This window comes from Phodopus roborovskii, unplaced genomic scaffold (genome assembly GCF_943737965.1).
Source record: "Phodopus roborovskii unplaced genomic scaffold, PHOROB, whole genome shotgun sequence".
NCBI lineage: Eukaryota > Metazoa > Chordata > Mammalia > Rodentia > Cricetidae > Phodopus > Phodopus roborovskii.
Genome location: NW_026125052.1, coordinates 17,682,173 through 17,705,734, shown reverse-complemented (window position 1 = coordinate 17,705,734; position 23,562 = coordinate 17,682,173). Strand labels below are relative to the sequence as shown.

The following is a 23,562-nucleotide window of genomic DNA, read 5'->3' as shown; positions in this document are numbered from 1 at the left end:
CTCACTGTGTAGACCAGGCAGGCTTCAGACGCAGAGGTCACCTGCCATCAACTCGCTAGTGAGTGGCAGCCTTTTTTTTTTTTTTTTTTTTTTTAAAAAGACAGTCCTGGTTGACCTGGTACTTGAGGCAATCCTTATACCTCAGCCTCCCAAGTGCTAGAATAACAAGTGTGGGTGACTGACTGGGGGCCCCTAAATGTACACACACAGGCAAAGACACCGCAGTCACAGCAGTGCACAGAAGGTCATCATCTTTAGACGGGGGAATAAACAGGGCTGCCTGGCCCGAGATCTTGATTCCTCGGGGCCAAGCTACAACAACCATAAAGGGCATACAGCAAAAGGGGTAGCTGTCAGATTTGGTCTTGAACTTGGAGGTGGACAAGTGGTGATCGTGGTCAAAATGTGAGGGTAGCCTGGATGACTGGGCTGGGAAGGAAGGCACTTGGCTCAGTCTCCTGTCCCCACCCGCTCAAGAGCTGGTTGCTCCTGGCCTTTCAGGAGCCCAGAGGCTGTTCCTGGTTGAGCCTCTGGAAGAAACTTTTGCCAAACTCGTAAGTGCTGATCATGATGGCACATGACGGAGCAGCCTTGATGATTCTTGGGAGGAAACCTGTGGTGGGAGTTCAGACCTTGGTTAGGGGTCCAGGTCCCTTCACAGATATAACATGATGTACACAGTACATGTGCACACAGACAGGTACCCACCTGCAAAGAGTCCCCTGGTGCCCGATTCGGCCTGGATTCTCCGAAGCAGGAGCCAGGTGGAATCAATTCTTGGAGGCTTCACTGCAGATTCAAGGCCCAGCTTAGTAGGACCCAGTCTGGGCCCCTGCCTGCCCCCGACCTTCACTAGTCCTAGCTCACCTCTCATAGCTTCCAGGGCTCCCAGTGTGATCTGTCGCTGTGTCTTCACCACATCAAAGGGTAGAGTAAGGGTGGCAGCCACCTGGTGGGGTGGGGAGTGGGCTCAGCTCCATTCCCTGGCCCCATTTCAGCCCTCCCATAGCTGGTGGGAGGGACTAAAGCATCTCAAGGGTGGCTGAGGAAAGCAAGCAGGCTCCCTAGCAGGCATTGCTATGTGGGGACCTTCTGGGCATCTCCTCTGGTGGCCTCACCCCCCCCCAAGCCAGTCAACTCACCATTCCTGAGATGCCACCAGCCACAAAGCTGACGCCCACAGATGTCTGGTCTTTTGGCCCATTCAGCCAGCTCTTCACCAGCTCATAGTTGAACCAGTATAGAGCTTGGGAAGTAGATACATTCATTAATGGTGGGAGCCAGGGAGTGGGCTCCAGACTTCTATCTCCCACCCACAGCCAGACCACCCCAGGCAGTGGTTGCTCTGTCCTAGGCAAAACCCGTCCATGTCACTTAGTCCATATCAGAAAAACCAAGTCCATATCAGAGATAAGGAACCCAAGGGTCGGAAGTGATGTGAGTTCAGGGCCATTAGTGACACAGGAAGGACTTGTTTGTGGACCCCTTTAACATTATCCAAGGCGTCTTTTACCCTATGCTCTCAACAAAAGTGCCTACCTGAGAAGGGCACATCTCGAAGGGCTGTGGGACCCCAGCCCAGCCACAGTGAGCGCCAGCCCCCCTGAGCCACAGCAGCTTGAACACAGGTAGCTAGTTCCCGATATGACACGTGCTGAGCCTGCAGCTTGGTCCGCACAAGCTCCAAGGGGCTGATGACTGTCACAGTGCCCACTATGGTTGGTAAAATAGTGGAAGGTCAGGCCACTGATACCATGCATCAAAACCCAGCTCTTGCCCCAGGATCTGAGGGTTTAGAATAACACCAGCCTCCAACCCCCCCACCGGCAGAGGAAGGACCTAGGAGGGACAGAGGGAGGTCAAGAGCCAGGGTTGTGCTCACTGCGGGCGAGGGCACCAGCCACCATGGGTGCGTAGAGGTCAGAGGTCAAGGATTGACCACATAGGAAAGCCTTGAGTTGGTCATAGGCAGTGAAGTAGATGGCAGTAGCTGGCACAGTCATCACCCTGGGAATATGAAGAGACCAGAAAAGTTACCTAGGGACTCTCAGACCATTCAAGTGCTCCCTCCCTCACCCTGCCAATAGGAGTCAAGGGAAGAAAACACACCATGGGGAGGGGGTACTCACAGGGTGGCTGGGAGGCCGCTCCACAGGGTCCTAGTACCCTCATGCCTCACAATCTTCACAAAGGCATCCTGACCAAGCCAGCAAGAGCCCAGAGGAAAGATGGACATGAACAGGGTCCGTTATGGACTGTCTCAGAGCTAGTTAGCCCTCAGATCCTGATAAGAGCTAGCTAACCCTCAGGCTTCCCTACAGGCAGCTACCCATGTGGTTCTAGGTGGACTCCTATTCACCCTTTAAAACCTTAAGGAGAGCTAGGATGCACTCTTCAGTAGCAGAGTGCCAGACTAGCATGTATTAAGGTCACGGTTTTGATTTTCAACACCAGGACCAAAAATCCTTCTGAAAGAATCCCAGGCAAAGCCAGGTGGTGGTGGCACACAGCTTTAATCCTAATACTTGGGAGGCAGAGGCAGGACAGTCTCTGTGAGTTCAAGGCCAGCCTGGTCTACAGAGCGAGTTTCAAGACAGGCAGAGCTACACAGAAAAACCCTGTCTCAGAAAACAAACCAAAACAAATCCCAGGAAGCCCTTCTCACACTGAACAGCCACAATTCCCCACACCTGCAGCCTAGCCAAAGCGAGTCTCTCATGTACACGGTTGCTCCTTACCAAGGTGCCAGTGAATCGGGTAGGATCCTGGAACCAGGTAGCACAGCGAGTACCATTTGGGCACAGGTACAATGGCTCCAGGACACCATTGCAGTATAGGAGGCACTTCCCTGGGGACTGTAGAGTAGAGGGAGCTGGGGAAGGGGATGGACATTAGGATGGCAGGGCCTGCAAAATTGCTGGGCGACAGCTGGGTCACTGTGTGGGTATTCCTATGTAGGACAGGAGACCATTGTCTATGACTAAGGACCCCATATACTCTAGGGATGTGGGTATTCCTATGTAGGGCAGGAGGCCATTGTCTATGACTATGGACCCCATATACTCTAGGGACACTGGAACACTTCTTCCCTTGGCCCTTCCACACCTTCCAGGGGTAGTTTGGGACACTCACATTTGGTGTAGAAAAGACTCCAGAATCTGGAAGGTGTCAACTCTGAAACACAGGTCATCCATGATCAGGAATACTCCCACATACTGGGATCCCGTCTCTGGGAGACCCTTATTTTGTCAGGCAGCCCCCTCAATCTGGCTCCAAGTTCAGGTACTCACCGCTGGCTACTGAGGGCCTCTGAGACTGAAGTCGGACCTTCACCACATCCAGGGGTGTCACTGGGGAAGGAGGAAGGTCTGAAGGCCCCTACATCAGGACCCAAACTGCCTCCAACCTCTAGCCCACATCAACCCCCACCTGCCCACATCCCATCTTACTGAAGAGGGAGGTGACCACAGCCCCAGCTCCTGAGGCCACCATTTGCTGAAAGGGGCTAATGCCCCCAGGATCCTGATCATCCATCTTGGAGTTTCAATCCTGAAAAACAAACCGCGGTCAAATGGGGCTTGCCCTCTGACAAAAGTGTCCTGGAGAGAGACAAACACGAGGTAAGGCACGTTGGAACTCCACCAGCAGTGCACTCTGGGCTCGTCCAGCGCTTGCCTCCATAACGTTTCAAATTCATAAACGGCTTCACTTTGTCAAAGGGGAAACTAAGGCGGTGACCTTCAAGGTTACACCATTAGTTTGGAAAGAAGCTAGAATAGCCGGAAAGAAGCTAGGATAGCCGTTGGCCAATGGCAGTGACAGTCAATGGCATTTCCTCAACCACATGCTTACTAGCGCACCTCCGGACTCCAAAGGCCAAAAGATAGAAAACACCTGAGCCTTGCCCTGTCCACCTAACATCTGGGCGGGCACATGAGCGCCCTGGGCGAGAGGTGGAGTTGGGCATAAGAAACGTGTAAACAAATCTGGTGATAGAGAGGAAGGTCCCTTCCCTCTAGAGATTGCTGGCCCTCCCCCACACTGCCAGCCCAGGCCAGAATGGCCAGGCCGGGAGGCCTGGGTGGGAGGCCACGCTCTGTCTCCTATCTCTCTTAAATTCAAGCCGCAGGCTCAACCGAGACAGAAGCAGAGACCCGGTAACAAGCCCTCTCTCCGAGATATGGCCGCACTCCATGCCCAGGCCCAGGCAAGGGACGCCTGGCGAGGCCCATCCCTTCCCCCAGCCTCGATTAGGGTTCCCGGGGACGCTCGAAGAGTCCACTCCAGTTCCGGCCCGCTCACCTGGGTCTGAGTCGGTGCTTGCGCCGCGCCGCGCCAGGGGCCTGGCGGGCCCATAGCGGCTCCGCGGCCGGTGGAGGGTCCGCGCGCGCCCGCTTCGCACAGCGGCCGCCTAGGAAAGCGGTGGAGCAGGCCCCGCCTCCAGCGGAGCTAAGCCCCGCCCCGTGGGCCGACTGGCCGCGCGCACGGAGTGCCACGAGACCCACCCACTCGCGGTCCTCCGCCTTCCACCGGAGTCCCGCCCTTGCGCCGCGGTCCCGGGGGTGGGTCCCCACGGTCCCGCGCTCCTTGCAACCCTCAGGTCAAGGTCGCCGCCGCCTGTACGGCGCGTGACCTGGCTGCAGTAGCTCTCTAGCCCGCCCGCGCCCCGCAGGATCTCCGCCCGGAGAGTCTGGACCTGCGATCGTTGGGACTTAACAGACCGAGTGGATATCGCTGCGAGGGTCGCTTCTCCAAGGTCATCAGGGCACAGAGCAGCTACGGCAAACTTTCGCTCACTGAGCTCCGTAGCGGGAGTTGACAATTCATGGCGAGTGTGTAGGAAGGAATCACCATCGTTTTCATTTATGGATGATGAAATGAGGTTGCAACCCCAGAACGCTTTATAAGGAGCAGGGCAGCCGTGTTAGCCGTGGGGCCTCCGGCTTCGGGGACACCCATTGAGAGCATGGAACAGGGAAGAAAACAAGTGCTTTGCGGCTGGTGTCAAATTGTTCTAGCCTTTAAAGCTCAAAACTTTTTTGGGAGGTGGGGAGAGGGGCTGATCTATGCAACCTTGGCTGGGCTAGAGCTCCCACTGTAGGCCAGGATGGCCTCTATCAAAACTTTTCGTAGTAGGTTTTTGCCAACATAGGCGACCCCATTTTACAGAATATAAAACACTAAAAGTTGAAATTGTAGCCTCTGCCTTCCCAGGTGCTGGGAGGGCTCGCATGCAGCGCTGTTTCCGCGCCAGCTCAGCACCCTGAACCCCACCGCCCGTCCGCCTCTCCTTTAAGACTTTCCCACTACCGGGATGCTCGTTCTAACAGGAACGGGAACACGCGGTGTGAGCCTGCAGCTTTAAGAAGAATGGGCCGCGGCTTTAACGTCACTACCTTCCCCGCCCCTCAGGCCCCGACTGGACGCGCACAGCGCTGGAGCCGCCCAGCCAGCCCGGCTAGCACGTGGATTCCAAGGGGCCAACCATAACTTTTCCCTGCGAAAACCCTCGCTGCTTTTCCGTAACTCGGAACCACCAGCTTTGGGGGCGGAGTAAAAGCAAGCGGGTAGTTAGAAAAGCAGCCAGCGATTTTCAGGCCCCGGGAATAGGTTGGCGGAGAGGCTGAGGCGGGAGGAGCTACGGGTTAAGTAGGTCGAGAGTAGCCTGGACTATGTTGTAGAGCTTACTTTGTCCTTCCCATTCTCTTCTCACCCCAAACCTGGTTTAAAAGTGACACAAAAATCATTTCGTAGCCGGCGGTGGTGGCGCACGCCTTTAATCCCAGCACTCTGGAGGCAGAGGCAGGTGGATCTCTGTGAATTGGAGGCCATCTTGGTCTACAAGAGCTAGTTCCAGGACAGGCTCCAAAGGACAGAGAAACCCGGTCTGGGGGGAAAAAATCATTTCGTGAACTGTCGCTTAAGTTGGGAACCCAGCTCCCGCTAAAGTCCTTTCAACCTCAAAGTTAATGGTTTACCAAGTTTCGGAGTGGAGAGATTACTTAACTATTCCGTAGAGAAGAAAACTGAAGGCCCTCCCTGTGTGTAATTCTCTTTCTTGTTTATGACTTGGGAGTTTTGCTTTGTTTTCTGTTCCTTTTGAAACTGGGTGTCTTGTAGCCCAGGCTACCCCCATGGCAAGGATGACCTTGAACCGATCCTCCTGCCTTCGAAATGGTGGGATTTCAGACACAAGTAACCATAGACCAGCAGTGGTTGGTACTTTCCCTACCCATACTCCCAAATTTGCAGATGAGGAGAGTCCCCTGAAGTCATTCAAAAGAACCTGCTTTTCATGAGGTCACTCTGCCCCAGCAACACCACTCACACACCTCAAGTTACTGGCCTGTAATGTCCGAGGCAGTCTGCAGACTGGAGAGGTTGTATTGTAATCAATTCATCAAGATCCAAGTTGAACAAGAGAAACATCTTAATAAAGAGAAATGACAAGTCATCCACCAACGTAGTTCCCATGAGATGTGCAGAGACCTCTCAAAGGTAGGGGAGGTGCTCTGTTCTTGTCTTTACAGGAAAATGGAAAACACTCATCTTCAAACAGCCAAAAGACGCTGAACGTGTAGGTACCTACAGAAGAGAAGACAGCTCTCCAGAAAGAACCATTTAATGAAGAGGAATTGGATGGTAAAAATATTTAAATCTAGTGAGCTATTTCTATATAGAAATTCTCTTTACTATCTAGTATTCCTCTAGTCCCAATTCATGTAAACCAATGCTGGCTTTGGAGTTGGATTTGGCTTTCCTTCTCTAAATTCAAGCATGTTGTTAAGATTAAATTCACGGTTTCTGTCTTACATCAAGAAGCCAACTGGTGTAAGGCAGAATAAAACAAAATCTGGGGACTGCCATTTGTCTAAACTCGGTTTTCTCTCTGAAATCTTAATTTTCCTCATATACATTTTCATGCTTAATGTTGCCTTTCCCAATATGCATACTTTAAAGGTTGAAATTTTTATGTTGATATTGTTCAAGTTTTCCACAATATTGTTTAAGTATTTGTTCCTGCTTTACTCAGGAAAGTTTTAATCAGTCTTTTTAGCTAAGTTCCCGAGTATTATAGATTATCTTCACTCACATTTCCTGTACCTATGAGATTAGTCAGATATAGATGCTTAATCTTCAATCCTTCATAGACATGCAGAACATGGCATTTAAATGTTTTAATATTAGTACTCCTTTGACATGAGACACTGTTGCTCCTGACAGCACCGTGCATTTTCCCGAAAATATGTTGGACACTGTTGTTGCTCCTGCTGGAGTTCAATCTCGCCTCAGCTAATGGCCTGTTGGGCATAGAATTGCCCCCACCTTAACCACTGATTTGGACATGCAGTCCTATGTGCTTGCAGGAGACAAATATAGAAGACTGCTTGACCTTGCCAAGTCAGGGTAAGACAGCCATTCTATTTCCCTGCTGTTGTTGTGGTCTGTCAAGTTCTCTTGGCCTTAGCCAAATCTGGGTGTACCAACGTCGCTGTGAGACCTAGGGTGACTGTTCAGGTGGCTTGCTGTTTCTGTCCTTGCTGCACCGTTTTGGAAGTTGTCCATCCGCATTTCCTGTCTACTCTAGTATTGTTATTTTCCTTCTCAGGTCTTGATGAGGTTGAAGATTAAACTATCACAACTATTATTCTCTCTTCCTAGTTAGATATATTAGGTACTAGACTTACGTTTTCCAGCTTAGGACAACTCTATTGTAAACTCCATTTTGCCCTCACCCTAGGACTAGATATGTAGGTCATTTTGTTCTCGATTTTCCTTTTCTTAGAGCACACTTGTTATTCACTGTTTTGTATATAGTTTTGTATTAAGCCTAAATCTTTTCTTTAGACTAAAAGGGGAATTGTAGTGAGGTAGTCCTTCTGTAGCACTGACCACGCCCATTGGGGGGTGGAGCGATGGGCGGAGGTGACCTGAGGAAGGAGGTCGGAGGGGGCCAGGAAGGCGCTCTCTTTCTGGCGTGACTCGGACAGGAGAGGATCGGGTTGAATTTCCTGGTGTTCATCTGTCTAGGTTGTAAGTTATTTCTCCCTGAATAAACATCTATTCGGCCTATTTGTTTATCCTGACCCTTATTTACCGCAATAATGAGGCATTGGATTCTCTCCCATAAGGTTGGCAAGGAGGGACAAGAACCTTGACCCGGGGCTGGAGAGATGACTCAGCTGTTAAGAGCACTGGCTGCTCCTCCAGTGGACCTGGGTTCAATTCCCAGCACCCACATGGCAGCTCACAAATGTTTATAGCTCCAAGATCTGACACCCTCACTCAGACACACAGGCGGGATCTGACATTCTCACACAGACATACAGGCAGGCAAAACACCAATGCACATAATCAGTTATTTAAAAAAAGAAATGTGGCCATCTGAGAAAAGGGGAGCTGCTACCAAAGGTGGTATTAAGTGGAAGCAAAAAATAAAAGAATAGACATAGAGTAAAAAAAAAAAAAAAGAACTTTGACACATCTTAGAAACAGACATCCAAGCCCTGGTTAGACACTGGCTAGATCTGCAAGCTTGGAGGCCTGAGCAGACAGTGGCTACTGGCCTGCCTGACTGAGCAGGCCCCACAGTGTCTCTTGGGGCCCTGAAGGCAAGACACAGCCATCACACAGATGGAAAGGCCCTTTGCACTGAGCAGTCCTGACTAGCTAGGAGCCCCTGGACAGGAGCAGACTGCATCTTATGGAGATATTTATGGGTGGAGGCAGTCCTTGAGTCCTTGGAGTCCAGATCCACCAGCACTTCCCTGTCCAAGGCCGACGACATTGTCACTGTGTAGTAGAACCTTCCAGTGGCAAAGTGCCAGGTCTTCTGTCTAGCCACTGAATCTTGCCCTACCCTCCAAGGAAAAATACCAGTCCCAGGCCCACAGAGGACTACATGTAATGTGTGACCAGTGGGACCTAAGGGGGGAAAGGGGTAACAGTCACAGAGAAATGGAGAAAAGTGGGCCAGCATCATGGTGATGCCTCATGACCTGGAGAATAGCAGACTTGACCATTTATTTATTTCGGTGATTTTTTTTGGCTTGTTTTACTTTTCTATTTATTTATTTTTGATTTCTGAAGACAAAATTTCTCTGTAGCTTTGGAGCCTGGCCTGCAGCTCACTCTGTAGACTATGCCATCAACAGAGATCCACCTGCCTCTGCCTCCTGAGTGCTGGGATTAAAGGTGTGCCCCACAACTGCAGGCTATTTTATTTTATTTTATTTTGAGGAGAAAGGATGGAATCTTACTATGTTGACCAGGATAACCTAGAAGTCACTATGTGGACCAGGCTGGCCATGAACTCTCAGAGATCCATCTGCCTTTGCCTCCCCAATGCTGGACTTAAAGGTGTGCACCATTGTGCCCACCCCCAAGGATGGTTTGTTTTGAAATTTAAGGCAAATTGAAGCTCAGTATGAGTATGGATTTAGCACTAGAAAGGCCTTGGGTTCAGTCCTCAGCATTGCTAAACAAACAAGCAAAAGATGGAGTTATCCAGTTGAGTAGTGCTGGTAACAGGTCTTCTTCCTGGCTATCTCCTCTCCTACTTGGTGGCCTGAGAACCTGTGGTGGGTGTGGCTGAATCCCCAGTACTTCATTTGAGAGACCCCAAATGTGGTCTGCAGAAGCATACATACCCAAGGAAGACCCTGAAGACCTTCCACAACTAGCCTCCATTCTGGTTTCCAAATCCGGACTGCTAAACTGGGTTTAAAAGTGCTCTGTGAGGCAATCTAGGGACATTTAAATAACTATTGATATTTTAACCTGACCCTGACCCAGCCAGGACTCTTCCAGGAATTCCATCCAGCCAACTGATTTCACAAGAACAAAATGATGGAGTTGGTCTCCTTCATTGAAGCCATGTTTGCAACAGCCCAAAATATTTTAGAGAACTGCTAAGGCATTGTGTCCTACCATCAACCTCACACATCATGAAAGGCAATCAGAGAGCTGTAAAATAATCTCAAAGGTAAAAGGTTTGGGCTGGGAACATGGCCTAGTAGTGCACCGTATGCCTAACACACTGAGAGATCCTGGGGTCCATCCCCACCCAGCATCAAAACCAGAAAGTCCAACAGCAGGATACTGGACACTTGCACTTAGCAGGAACACCACTGCCCCCTAGGGGACAGTTTTGAAATATATGAAGCTAGTGCAACTTGGGATCTCCAAAAAATTAAAAGTTTTGAAATGCCCTGTAGTGTGTAGAACAGTCTGACACAAAATGAAATTGAAACAAACAAACAAAAAAAAAACACTTCTCTAAATTTTCCCTTTCATAGGCAGTCACATGCATGAGAAACTTGTTCTTAATTATCAGACCTAGATGACAACTTCATCCCAACTTTCTGTGTGTGTATGATGTACATGTGTGCAGGTGTGTGTGTGTGTGTGTGTGTGTGTGTGTGTGTGTGTGTGTAGGTCAGGGATCAACCAAGGATACCATTCCTCAAGTACTGTACACTTTATTTTAGAGATGGGTTATTTTACTAATCTAGAGTTTGCCAAAGTAGTCTGAGCTAACTAGCCAGTGACCCCCAGGGCTCTGTCTCCATCTCCCAACCCTGAGATTATAAACACGTCATAACGCTTAGCTTTGTACATGGGCCCTGGGGATCAAACATGGGTACCTATGCTTGCAAAGCAAGTACTTTATCAACTGAGCTATCTCCCCAGTCCTTACTCTAACAGCTTTTTTTAAAAACAGTGTATTTTGTCTGCATGGACGTGTGCACTATGTGCCTGTCCAGTGACATGTCCACAAAGGCCAGAAGAGGGCGTTTAATTCTCCTGGGACTGGAGTTATAGACAGTTGTGAGCAGCCACCATGTGGATGCTGGGAATTGAACCCAGGTCCTCTTAAGATCAACAAGTGTTTTTTGTTTTGGTTTTTGTTTGTTTGTTTTTGCAACAAGGGTTTTTAACTGCTGATACAACTTCCTGTGCCCCCACATCTTTAATATGGGAGATATCTTTAATGTTGGAGAGATGGCCTCCAATGATTAGAAACACTGGCTGCTCTTCCAGAGGCCCGGGCTTTGATTCCTAACACCAGTATTACAGCTCACAACACCTGTAACTCCAGTCCCAGGGGATCTGACACCCTCTTTGACCTCCATGGGCAATGCACCTGTGATGCAAAGGCAAAACACATAGATAAAATATTTTTAATTATAACAAAAATATGTATGTGAATCATTGAATTTTTTTCAGGAATAAAATCAATATGGATTCTAAGAGAACTGTGGGTTATCTTCCCCTTTATATTACAGCTTGAACTTTACCCTGTTTTCTAAGTGTTTATGTGTAGGAAGACCACAGGACCTATGACTTTCATGAATGCCCAGAACTTGCTAAGTAGCTGAGGCTGGCCTTGAACTCTGAGTCCTCTTCTCCTCCCTGCCTGAATTCTGGGACTGTAGGCATGTGCTACCATGCCTAGCAGTTTACTACTGAATGTTAAGAGAGAGCTAGGAAGCAGGTGTTACAAAAAAAAACAGGCTTTGGAGGCTGGAGTGGGGTAGGCCCTACCCTGTTGCACACAGTTCCCATTGTCTCTGGGAACTGAAAGCCTGGTTTAGCAGAGTGTGATGGTGTTGTACAGAGATGTCTTGCATTTAGCAGTTCCTTTCCCAAGGGCATTCTGCTGCTGTCATAAACAAGACCTCTTGAATAAGGCTGGGGAAAGGGAGGGGTGAGAGGGTATAAATTACCCACCAGATCACCATGGTCCAAGAAACAGGAACAATAACTGTACCAGCCACAAAGGTTTGTGTTAAAGAGTCAAGCTGTGCTTACCAGAAAGGCTATTGTGATGAAAACATCACAGTATTAGCAGGACATATTTGTTGTTCTGGTTGGTTTGGCTTTGAGGTTTTTGAGAAAGGCCACGCTGGCCTCTGTGTAACTGATTTTGAACTCCTAATCGCCTTGCCTCTACCTCCCCAATGCTAGGAGTACAGGTATGTAACACCACTAGTCCCTAGGGTTTGAATCCAGGTTTCCTATATGCTAGGCAAGAACTCTACTAACTGAGCCACAGCCTTGTTTGTTTGTAGAGACAGAGCCTTGCTGTGCAGACAAATTAGCCTTAAATTATTCTGTGTCTGCCTCTTGAGTGCTGGGATTTACAGACACATATCACATCTAACTAAAATCTTACTTTATTTTTCAAGACAGTTTCTCTGTAGCTTTGGAGCCTGTCCAGGATCTAGCTCTGGGGACTAGGCTGGCCTCGAACTCACAGAAATCTGACTGCCTCTTCCTCCTGAAGTGCTGGGATTAAAGGCTTGCGCCACCACTGCCAGCTAAAACCCTACCTTTTACAAACACTGTAATTGAGTGATCCTGCACCCTTCCTGGCCAGTGGCATCAAGCTAATTGTAGCTTGATCTTTAACCTTTTCTTCCCCTTCACCAGCCTGAACCCAGGCCTTTGTGTGTACCCGGCGAGTGCTCCACTCAGTGGCGCTGCTCAGCTGCGGAATTGCTATTTCTTCAACTTTAGGATGGAAACACTGACGTCCTGAGACTTGCTTCCTTCTTGGGGGTCCTGAGGTCTCAGTGGAGAAAGGTGGTTTGTGATCTGGAAAGGGGCCCTGTGCGAGCCTCTCCTGGTCACTTCCCTCCATCCCTGCAGCCTCCATGTCTCTGCTCCTGCTTGGGCTCCAGGTGATGATCTTGAGGCCTGGGAAGGGTGGGTGGCTCCTGCTGCAGCTCATCGCTTGCTTCAGAGACAAATCATAAGGTTAATCATAGGAACCTTTTGATGTTCTAAAAAAAAAAAAACTCTCTTCTTTTAATGTGCTATTTTACAAGATTTCTTCACATCCATTATCCCATTTGAACTTTGCATGACTGTGTGAAGGGTGTGTGTGCCAAGGTTGTTGTGTGCCCATTGCAGAGAGGAGGAAACTGAGTTCCTGGGTCGTTAAGTGGTGTCTTGTACCAATTTTCTCCGAGTTGAAACCTCCTGGGGCTCCCTAAGACTCAGGAAGTCCTAAAGGCTACTTAAGCCTCAGGAAGTTCCTGAAACGTAGCAGATCAACAAACCTCCTCCGTCCTTCCCTAAGATTATATAAGCACTCAGGGTTGCTGGGGAGGGGAGGGGAGGGGAGGGAAAGGGACGGGAGGGGAGAGATGCTGACCTGTCCAGCTGCCTTTGGTGGTACAGAGTTTTAGCTATGTGAGTCATCACCCTTGCTTGGGCAGGCTTCCCAGGATGCATCGAGTCATCCATGTTCCTGTCCATCAGTAACTCTAACCAACTCATTGGTTTACTAAGTTGTGCTTTGGTGGTATTAATTTGACTTGTCATGAGTTCCCTCTCCCGGGTGAGGAAATGTTTCTTTATGTCTTTGCAGGAATAGTGTCCCACAATACAAATGATGCCAGGAGAGTATTGGCAGGACCAAAGATGAGCTTGAGAGTAGTTACATGGCCCCTGCAATGGGTACTGAGACATACAACTAAAGCATCCCCAGGGAAATCCCGACTTTAATCCCAGCATTTAGGAGGCAGAGACAAGTGGATCTCTGTGAGTTCAAGGCCAGCCTGGTCTACAGAGCAAGTTTCAGGACAGATTCCAAAGCTAAAGAGAAACCCTGTCTCAACACCCCTCCCCCCCCAAAAAAAATCAAACAAACCAACAACTGGTTGATTCTGGCTCAGCGGTTAAGAGCATTTCTGCTCTTGGATTCGGTTATCATCACCCACATTGGGGCTCACAACTGTCTCCAGTTCCAGGTTCTCTGATACCCTTTTCTCATCTGTGTGAGTGCTGGGCATGGAGTTGGTGTGCAGACTCAGACAAAATACTCACACTCACTTAAAAAAAAATGTTTTTAACCGACTGATTCAACCAGGACCTAAAAAATATACTATAGGGCTTTAGCGATGTTGATGAACCCCCACGGGGGACCGTGATCTTTGAAGGAAGTACTCTGGCAAGCCTGTACAATGTAGCCCAATGTGGAAGCAAGATTTGTGCAATACAAAATGAAGCAGAAGAATGGCAAAACAGAGAAAGGGGTTGGAATGGGCTACTCAAAGGCAGGTATGGCAAACACCGGTGCTGTGAAAAAAAAAATTAACAGGCTGGGCGGTGGTGGCACATGCCTTTAATTCCAGAATTTGTCAGGCAGAGGCAAGCAGATCTCTATGAGTTCAAGGCCAGCCTGTTCTATGTAGTGAGTTCCAGGACAGCCAGAGCTGCTACACAGAGAAACCTAGTCTCTAAAAACAACAACAAAAGCAAATAAGCCAAGTATGGTGGTGTGCGCCTTTAATCCCAACACTTGGGAGGCAGAAACAGGTGCATCTCTGTGAGTTCAAGGCCAGCCTGGTCTACATAGAAAGCTCCAGGACAGCCAGACCTACATAGTGAGAAATCATCTGTCTCAAAACGAACAGAAGACAATTGTTATGGTAAGCAGCTTCTGGAAGACTTTTAACTTAATTAGCAGGTCATAAAAGATATTAAGCCTGTCCTTGTGGGTGGAAAATATTCTCCCTAGAGTATGTGGTGTACAGTAGCCTGGTGGGGGCGTTAGAGATTTTTAACTCAGGCTAGGGCACTTTCAGCTAAATGAAGGGCGAGGGCTGCATTGTTGGCTGAGAGCCTGTCTGAAAAAGGGAGCTGGCTCCAGCAGCAGGCACCACAGGTTACAATGCAGACTTTGGGCTTGAGCCAGGCTAATTGGGCAAGCTGGCACTGCCGGCATTGTCAGAGCAGCCCAGCAGCAGCAGCAGCAGCAGTGCCCAGGATGAGGAGGACAGAGGGCTTCGAAGACTCTGGGGGTAGCATCTCCCGTCCATGCCGCTGTCACCTATGCCACCCTTTTAATGGAAACATTAATAGGGGTGATAAAAATCTCACATAGTCTAGAACCTCCTTAATATTTCTCCGGTAATATTCTCTTCGCCCCTCAAGACCATCTGCTACAAACGCGAAAAAGGATGGTGGGCATTCAGAGGCTCTACCCACCCTCTATAAGAAGTATTTTGTTACATAACCATAAGTCTTGAGCCTAGTAAAGATTTGTATACATATTTTTTCTTTGTTGTTGTTGTTTATTTGAGACAGGGTTTCTCTGTGTAGCCCTGGCTGCCCTGAAACACACTGTTAAACCAAGCTGGCTTTGAACTCCAGATCCAGCTGCCTCTGCCTCCTAAGTCCTGGGATTAAAGGTTAGAGGCACCAGTAAAAACAACAAAAATTATTATTATTATTTTCTTTTTTCAAGACAGGGTTTCTCTGTGGCTTTGGAGGCTGTCCTGGAGCTAGCTCCTATTAGACCAGGCTGGTCTCAAACTCACAGAAATCCGTCAGCCTCTGCCTCCTGAGTGTGAGTGCTGGGATTAAAAGTGTGTGCCACCACCGCCCGGCTAACAATAGCAACACTTTTTAAAACTATATCCTTCATGAGGAAAGACACCACTACTACCACCACCACCAAAATCATAAGGTTATTAAATAAAAATCCAATGCCAGAGGTGTCTGCAGCCTTATGAACAGCTGCCCAGGGAGGCCCCAGAAGTCCCACCCCAAAGATAAGACCACTGCTACTGCTGTTGATTACATGTCAGAGGTAGATGAAAGAAACCCATTGCTAAAGCGATCAGCCTGAGGACGACCTGCAAACTGCTTTCCCGCTGGTTTGCTGTCTCACTGTTGGGAGGTGCTGTGAAGGCTGCTATTTGACTGTGGCCCCTGCATGCTACATGATCAAAATGCCAAGGAAGGTGTGTGCAGTAAGCTTTGCTGTAGCTGCCAGCTCCCAAATAACGACACAGAGACTAATTACTAATTATGAAAGTTCGGCCTTAGCTTAGGCTTGTCCCACTAGCTCTTTTGTGTTGTTTTGAGACAAGGTTTCCCTGTAGTGTTTTGGAGTCTGTCCTCCAAGTGCAGAGACTAAAGGCGTGCGCCACCAGTACCGGGCCCACTAGCTCTTTCCACCTGAATATATTCCTGCGCACCAGAAGAGGGCATCAGATCTAACTATAGATGGTTGTGAGCCACCTTGTCACCTTGTGGTTGCTGGGAATTAAACTCAGGACCTCTGGAAAATTGCCAGTGCTCTTAATCTATGAGCTATATCTCCAGCCCCCCCCCACTAGCTCTAATAACTTAATTAAACCCATTTGTTTTAATATACATTCTGTTGCATGGCTTGTTACTTCATCCCTCTATACTGGTCATGCTCCTTCCTCCACATCTGGCTGGCAACTCCACTTTCTTCTTTCCAAAGTTCTCTCTCAGGAAGGAGCTGGGCAGTGGTGGTGTCTGCCCTTAATCCAATCACTTGGGAAGCAGAGGCAGGCAGATTTCTGAGTTCTGAATTTGAGGCCACCCTGGTCTGCAGAGTGAGTTCTAGGATAATCAGTGCTACACAGAGAAACCCTGTCTTGTGAAATGAAACAAAACAAAAAAGACCCAGGAAGGAAACAACTCACAAGTCTCAGGAAGTCCCTGAAACTTACCAGACTCATAAAGCTCCTCCTTTCCTGAAATTGTATAAGCAGTAATGGCTTCTGAGGAGAGGAGACTGTCCTATGTGTAAAGTTGCCTGTACATTGTGATCGGAACTCCATGTCACAACTTTCCTCTGTGCTGGGGCAGGCTTTCAATGCTATGATCATCTTTTAGTCATTCATGCTCCTGTGAGCAATTTCTAGCCATAGTCTGATGGGAGATGCCATTATGTATATGTTTCTCATACTGGTTAATGAATAAAGCACTGTTGGCCAATAGGGAAGGAAGATAGGAGGGACTAGGAGACAAGGAGGAGAGAGGAAGGAGTAAGGAGGAGCCAAGATGGAGAGTCTGGAGAAAGCAGAATGCCAGCCGGCTCCCAGGTAAGAGAAGACCACGTGTAAATGCTAGATTAATAAAAATGGGTTAATACTTAAAGCAGAGCTAGCCAATAAGAAACTAGTACCTTGCCAACATCATTATATCAAATACAGAGTCTCTCTGCGTTAATTGGGGCAGGTGCAGTGGCAGGACAAGACCCATGGCAGGCAGAAAAACCTTACTCCTTACAATAGTCTTATAAGAAACCCCAATAAACTCATTGGTTCACCTGGACTTTGGTGGTATTATATCTTTGTTACATTGTTGATTCACTGTCATTGGTGAGCAAATGTTTTTTCATGTCTGCCTAGGAACAATGTCATACAAGTGGCCTCTCCAAGCTCTCTCTTCAGAGAACTATGTCCCAACCCCTGAAGATACCACCTAGAAAATGGCTGTGGAACTCAGCAGCATTGGATGGGACCAGAGCAGCAAGGGGAGGGTCTGTCAGTCAAGCTGTTTTTGAAGGTGGGTATAAAGAAGTCCACCAATACCCAGAGAAAGAATTAACAGGTATTTATTAGGGGAAAAGTCACACAATGATGGTAAATAACTGCCAAGGTCTTCCTGCCCCTGGAGATCCAGTCTCTGCCCTTCAGGATGCTCCTACCACAACCCAAGAAATCTGGAGCCAGCCCCTCCACTTCCTTATAAAGGTTCATGTTCACACACTGAAACCATGTCCACTGGCATAACAAGATGCCACTTATTTTTATTTTTTTTATTTTATTTTTATTTTGTCCAAATAAGAGGGTTTTAAATCTCATGCAAAAAAACTACATACAATGATAACAAATATCAAGAATAGTCCCAGGAGAAAGAAAGGTTAAAAACATACATAAATTTAGATCTACATGTAGATGGAAGTTTCTGTCCTTCCTGGCCCCATAGCTGTTTAGTCTCAAATAAACAGGCAGAGGCTTATATTAATTATACATTGTTTGGCTGTTGGATCAGGCTTCTTGTTGGCTAGCTCTTTCTCAATTATTAATCCATTTCTATCAGTCTGTGTATCCCCATGTAGTCTTGGATTACTGGTGATGCTTGGGCCTCTTGCTTCCTCTGCAGCTACATGGCATCTCCCTGACTCCGCCTACTACCTTTCTCTATCCCTGTTTGGATTTCCCATCTGGCTAAATCCTGCCTGTTCATTGGCCAAAACAGCTTTATTCATCAACCAGTAAGAGACACATATTGACAGCATACAGAAGGACATCCCCCATCACCTACAACCAGCAAGAGCAACATTAAGCAAGAAACAATGCTAAATGCCCAGTCCAAGGGTAACGGCACACAACAGAGGTTACTCCAAGAGCTGTCCTAGTCTGCAAAGTCTAAGTCTTGTACCTATTATGGCATAGCTAAGATAAGGATAAGAAAGGATATTATCTGTGACTATCCAGTCTTTAACCTCATCAAAGACCTGAGATGGAAAGTAACATTACTAGGGTAAGCAGGAAGTACAAGAGGATAACTTCCTAAAGGTGCAAGAAGTGACAGATAGCAGGCTACCTGGACAGTCACACAAAATCTCACAGTAACACTGGGGCAACCAACTTTGGCTAAGGCTTAGAGTATCTGACAGACCATATCAGAAGTAGGAAAATTTGAAAGACTGTCCTACCCTGACTTAGTAAGTTTCAGCCAAGTCATTCTTTTTGTTAATCTCCTGCTTGTCCAGTTAGGACAGTGTATCCATTGTCAGCAGATGAGGCAAGGCCAGTTCTTTGCCCAAAAGGCCAATTCTGCCAAGAAAAACCCAAACTTCAAATGGAGTGTCACTGGTGCCCATCACACTCTTGGGAATAGTAATTATGTCCCATGTCAACGGAGTTCTAAAATATCAAAACATTTAGATTCCATATTCTGTAGGTCTTTTAAGTGTTTGAAGAAGATCAAATATCTATGTTGAGTACATCTCTGAGCATATAAAGAACATGACTAACATAACTAGGTATAAGAAGCAAGGGTGACTATAACTTGTAAGTCTCAAAAACATAAATTGCTTACTGACTGAAGCTTCCCATATATAAATTAAACAATCTTTAAACAGATGAGCAGCATCTGTAACTATGTGAGCATCACATTGTAACTATGTGAATATATATATATATATATATATGTATATATATGTAAATATCTTGATCAGAGGTAGAACTATATAATGCAACATGATAAAAATATCCTAAATTATGTCAATATACAAAATATCTTAAGTATATGTATAAACATACATACAATATGATAAAAATAACTTTACATTTGTGTGCAAATACAATTGTAAACAGAAAGAGGAACCTACATATATGACAAATATAATTTCAAGTTTGAAACAATATACAAATTTCCCAAGACCAGAATACAAAATTAATATTACATAAGTATCAATATACAAGAATCTGCAACAATGTAAGTTGTCTATAGCTAATAGTTGCTAAAATAGTTCACAAGAAGATATACTAATCTACCTATATCCTGTCACATTCATTCCCTTTATGCTTTTCTAAAAGAGATTCCTGAGTCTAAACATCATTTTCCACTCCCAACTCTACACAACTTAAAATCAACCCTAAGTAGGTGACAATTATTTGGGGAAGATCAAAACACCAGCTGAGTGGTGGTGATACACACCTTTAATCCCAGCACTTGGGAGGCAGAGACAGTTGGATTACTGTAAATTTGAGACCAGCCTGGTCTACAAGAGATAGTTCCAGGAAAACCACCATCTAGGGAAAGGGGCATCATTTTCTTAGAATTATTCCAGCTGTCATGGGGGTGAAGGTGTATGTATGGGATCCTATAGGGAGAAACACACACACACACACACACACACACACACACACACACAAAGGCAATGGTTAAGTCTCAAAAGGTCTAGCTGTAACATTTGTAGCTGGTCTCTGAGTAGCAAATGAGGCTTATCTGAAGTTCTTATCTGAAGCTCTGGCCAGAGTGCTGTAAGAAGGTAGACCATCTCAGCTAGCTAATCTGGAATTGTCTAGAGCAGTTTTAGTCCAAAACCAATCCTTAACTGGTGTTTACTAGTTCAAAGACATCATTTTGAACCAAGAGGAATCAGTGTTATGGGGTCCCATCTTCTTTCTGGAGACTTTAGAGATTGTTGTTAGGAAATTTTATTGTTCACTGTGGAAGACTTTAACATTAGTAACATTAATATCAAAACATAAAAGTTTACATTCTTATAGGCATGCATACAAGGAAAGTTACCAATAAAGATGAAAATAAGTATGGGGGAAATTAGGATTTTTGAGAGATAATGGAGTTTTGACAATAATAGTCCCTAGATTTTGATTTTCTTCTGTCTCACACCAGTTGGCTCTTCTGAGACAAAAACTCTGAATTTTTTTTTTTAACAACATGCTTGGATTTAGAGAAGGAGAGAGCCACAGTCCAACTCCAAAGCCAGCTTTGATTTTTAAGTGATTTGGGACTACCACTATACTGGGAAGCAAGGACATATAGGTGTTTAGGTACTGAGATTTTCCCCGTAGTAGATTTAGGGACCATAGAATAGCACACAACTCTGTCGTTTGCACCGACTTGTAAGGGCTTTAAACCCCCTCACTTATCTCCCCTGATTTATATCCTGCCTTCAGTGATTTGTTTGTATTAGTGTGGCCACCACCCCAAGTCCCCTGGCGAAACAAGATGCCACTACATGTTTCCTCCTCTGTGGAGAGCCTTGGGCACCGGTCTTCTTCCAGGCTGACTTTCTGGAACCATCTCCCAGAATCTTAGTCTCCTTTGCCCACCACCACTCCTGACCATGGAAGATAGGAGACTATGTGACTCTGCTCAAACAGGGGGTGCAGAGGCCCCTGACAAGCTAGTCCTTTGGGCTGTGACTCATCCTATCCTGTGTGTCCTGGGACCACAGCTGGAAGGCAGCTGTTCCGGTGTCCCATGAGGAGGGCAGTCGCCTGGGAACTGGAGAAAGAATGGCTCATAACAGGATGACTCAGGCGAGAGGCCACGGGGGGGGGGGGGGGAGCATGTAGGAAGTTGCTTTTATGCTCTCTTCAGCCTTGGTCTTCCATGGTTAAGCAGATAGAGCAAATAAAAATACAAAACCACCAGTGAACTTTTCAGTCTCAGACACACAGTAGATAATTTCCAGGTGTGTCTCAAATGGTGCATGGCCATGCTTCTGTTATTATTGTCTTTATTTTTATTTTTGTGCTATACCTACACTAAAGGGGTTTAGAGTGGTGTGTGATGGCACTCAGAAGGCAGAGGCAAGCAGATCTGTGGCAGTTTGAGGCCAGTCAGGTCTCCATAGTAAGGCCCTGTCTCAAAGCAAACAAATAAACGTGGAATTCAATCAGCTGGGCATTCTGTTTTTTATCTGGCATGTCAACATCCTGGGGAGCTCCCACCCTGGTGTGGTCACGGCCCTTCTACCAGGACAGAGCAGTAACCATGACTGACAAAAACCCGGAAGGGACTGTTGAAGAAGAAGGGAGAGGGGAAAGGTCGCAGGCAGGAGAGCCCCACAGCCCTTACCTGGCCAAGCAGAGCAGAGGGAGGTGTAACTTTACTGGGGACACCTACACTTCCATCATCCAACACAGGATGTCCTGTCACTCCCACAGCCTCCCTCCAGCACAGGTCTGGCATCTGAGCTTCAGGCTGGAAGTGGACGGGACGTGTTAATAGTGACAGTATCGGGACCTCTTACGCCCTAGGCATGCACTTGATATGGAGCCACACCCAGTCTCTATTTATAAATTCTGACCAGGCAAGGGGAAAAGACAAACACACAAACACAAACCACACACAAACGCGCGCACGCGCGCACACACACACATACACACAAAGGAAAATTTGATCAATAGATTTCAGATGGTGTAACATTACAAAACACAAGTGACAGACTGGGAGGGAATGTCTGCAAAATATGTAATATCCAGTGTATATAAGCACAGACATACTACAGTACAATAAGAGAAAGTGTAGGGAAACAAAGCAAAAAGTAACGTGGTGGTTCGCTCTGTGTGTCCCTTGGTGTGTTTTGAACAATATCAAATTTAGGTCAGTGATTTCTGGGTAGACCAAATTGCCCTTTATCATTTGAGTGGGGCTCACCCAAACAGTGTAAGGCCAGAATCACTAAAAAAGATGGCCTGGGGCAGGGGGCTGGAGAGATGGTTCAGAGGTTAAGAGCTCTGGCTGCTCTTCCAGAGGTCCTGAGTTCCAGTCCCAGCAACCACATTGTAGCTCACAACCATCTATAATAGGATGAGTGCAGAGCATTCATACAAAAAATAAATAAAACAAAAAGTAAATAAAAATTTAAAAATAAAAATGTTTACATTAAAAAAAAATAAGGCCTGGATTTGCTTCTATCATTAGCTTTCCTGGGCCTTGAACCTCTCAGTTACTATACAGATTTGATACGGGGACTGGAGATGTGGCTCACAGGTGGAGCGCTTGCCCCACATCCCCCAACTCTACAAAAAATATAATAAAATCCAGAGGCTAGGGCGATGGCGATGGCTCAGGGGTCAAGAGCTTGCTCTGCACCTAAGGCATAGCTGTGCACCTTGAAAGCAATGAGGGAGGGAATAGAAACGGGTAGACCCCAGGAGCCCATTGGCCAGCCTGGCTGAAATGACTGTCCACTGCTTCCGTGGGTGACTGGCGACACCTCAAAAGATTAGTAGAGCCAAGCACAGTGCCACACACCTTTAATCCCAGCACTTACGAGGCAGAGGCAGGTGGATCTCTGTGAATTCAAGGCCAGCCTGGTCTACAGAGTGAGTTCCAGGACAACCAGGGCTACACAGCGAAACCCTGTCTCAAAAAAACAAAAGCAAACAAACAAAAACAACATCCCCCCCAACCAAGGTGGACATCGAGAGAAATTAACCGGCAAAATATCATTGTCCTGTCATATATGAGAGCCTATTTCTCTGTCCCTCTGTCTGTTGCTTTCAGATTGAACCCAGAACATCTCATGCTAGATGAGATCTCTGCCATTAATTAAGCTATAGCCCCAGAATTTTGTTTCACATTATTATTTAGAGTGTGAGTATGTATGGAAGTCTGTGGGTAGACTCATGCTACGGCATATGTGCAGAAGTCACAGGACGACTGGGAGTCATTTCTTTTACCATGTGAGTCAGAAGGATCAAACTCAGGTTGTCAGGTTTGTTGCTAAGTGCCTTTACCTGCTGAGTTTACCAGCCCCTGCCCCCAACATATTTTTTTTTTCTTATGAGGCAGTCCTGGGGCTGGGATGGAGCTAGCATTTGCCTAGCAGACATGAGGCCCTAGGTGTAACCCCAGCATCCACCCACCCACCCACACAAACAAAAAACAAAAACAAACAAACAAAAACACCCCAAACCAGCATGGTTGCCTGCACTTGCAATCTCAGAGCTTGGAAGGCAGGGGCAGGGGAATGAGAAGTTCTGGGTCATACTCAGCCACATGTCAAAGTTGGAGGCTGGTCTGAACACAGGAGACCCTGACTCAGAGAGCTGCAATGATGCCAAGGCTGCAGTTAAGCAATTACAGAATTGCAGAGTTACCCTAGATTCTCCACATTGCTCTTCACTTCCTGGGGTCCCTGTAGCTCTAGCCTAAGAAGCCTACCGTGGGATCTCACAACTTTGCCGCTCTTCTCCATGCAAGACTCTCATTGTCCTGGATTTATTTGTAGGGCTG

General features: G+C 47.0%; 1 protein-coding gene across 4 annotated transcripts; it reads right to left on the bottom strand.

The window, feature by feature from the left end:
• Positions 1-225: 225 nt before the first annotated feature.
• Positions 226-4,465, bottom strand: Slc25a39 (solute carrier family 25 member 39). Of its 4 annotated transcripts, none has more exons than XM_051178065.1 (12): positions 4,303-4,465; positions 3,450-3,549; positions 3,291-3,368; positions 3,133-3,174; positions 2,739-2,872; positions 2,130-2,197; positions 1,883-2,007; positions 1,540-1,713; positions 1,143-1,246; positions 868-949; positions 709-789; positions 226-613 (listed from the first exon to the last, which is right to left on the bottom strand). In XM_051178065.1, the coding sequence occupies exons 2-12, from the start codon at positions 3,532-3,534 to the stop codon at positions 498-500; spliced, it is 1,089 nt and encodes a 362-aa protein (XP_051034022.1). In that variant the 5' UTR covers positions 3,535-3,549; positions 4,303-4,465; the 3' UTR covers positions 226-497. The 4 variants fall into 4 exon arrangements, with proteins under 4 accessions (XP_051034022.1, XP_051034039.1, XP_051034030.1 ...); XM_051178082.1 differs by having other exon boundaries at positions 2,739-2,848; XM_051178073.1 differs by having other exon boundaries at positions 3,291-3,350.
• Positions 4,466-23,562: the final 19,097 nt, after the last annotated feature.

What these genes read in the sequence shown, in the direction of transcription:
- Slc25a39 (XM_051178065.1), bottom strand. Translation starts at nt 3,534, where the DNA reads ATGGATGATCAGGATCCTGGGGGCATTAGCCCCTTTCAGCAAATGGTG. An exon ending in AGCGGCCTCCCAGCCACCCT is followed by an intron (nt 2,008 to 2,129) that starts GTGAGTACCCCC and finishes TCATATTCCCAG; the next exon opens with GGTGATGACTGTGCCAGCTA. An exon ending in GGCTGGTGCCCTCGCCCGCA is followed by an intron (nt 1,714 to 1,882) that starts GTGAGCACAACC and finishes TACCAACCATAG; the next exon opens with TGGGCACTGTGACAGTCATC.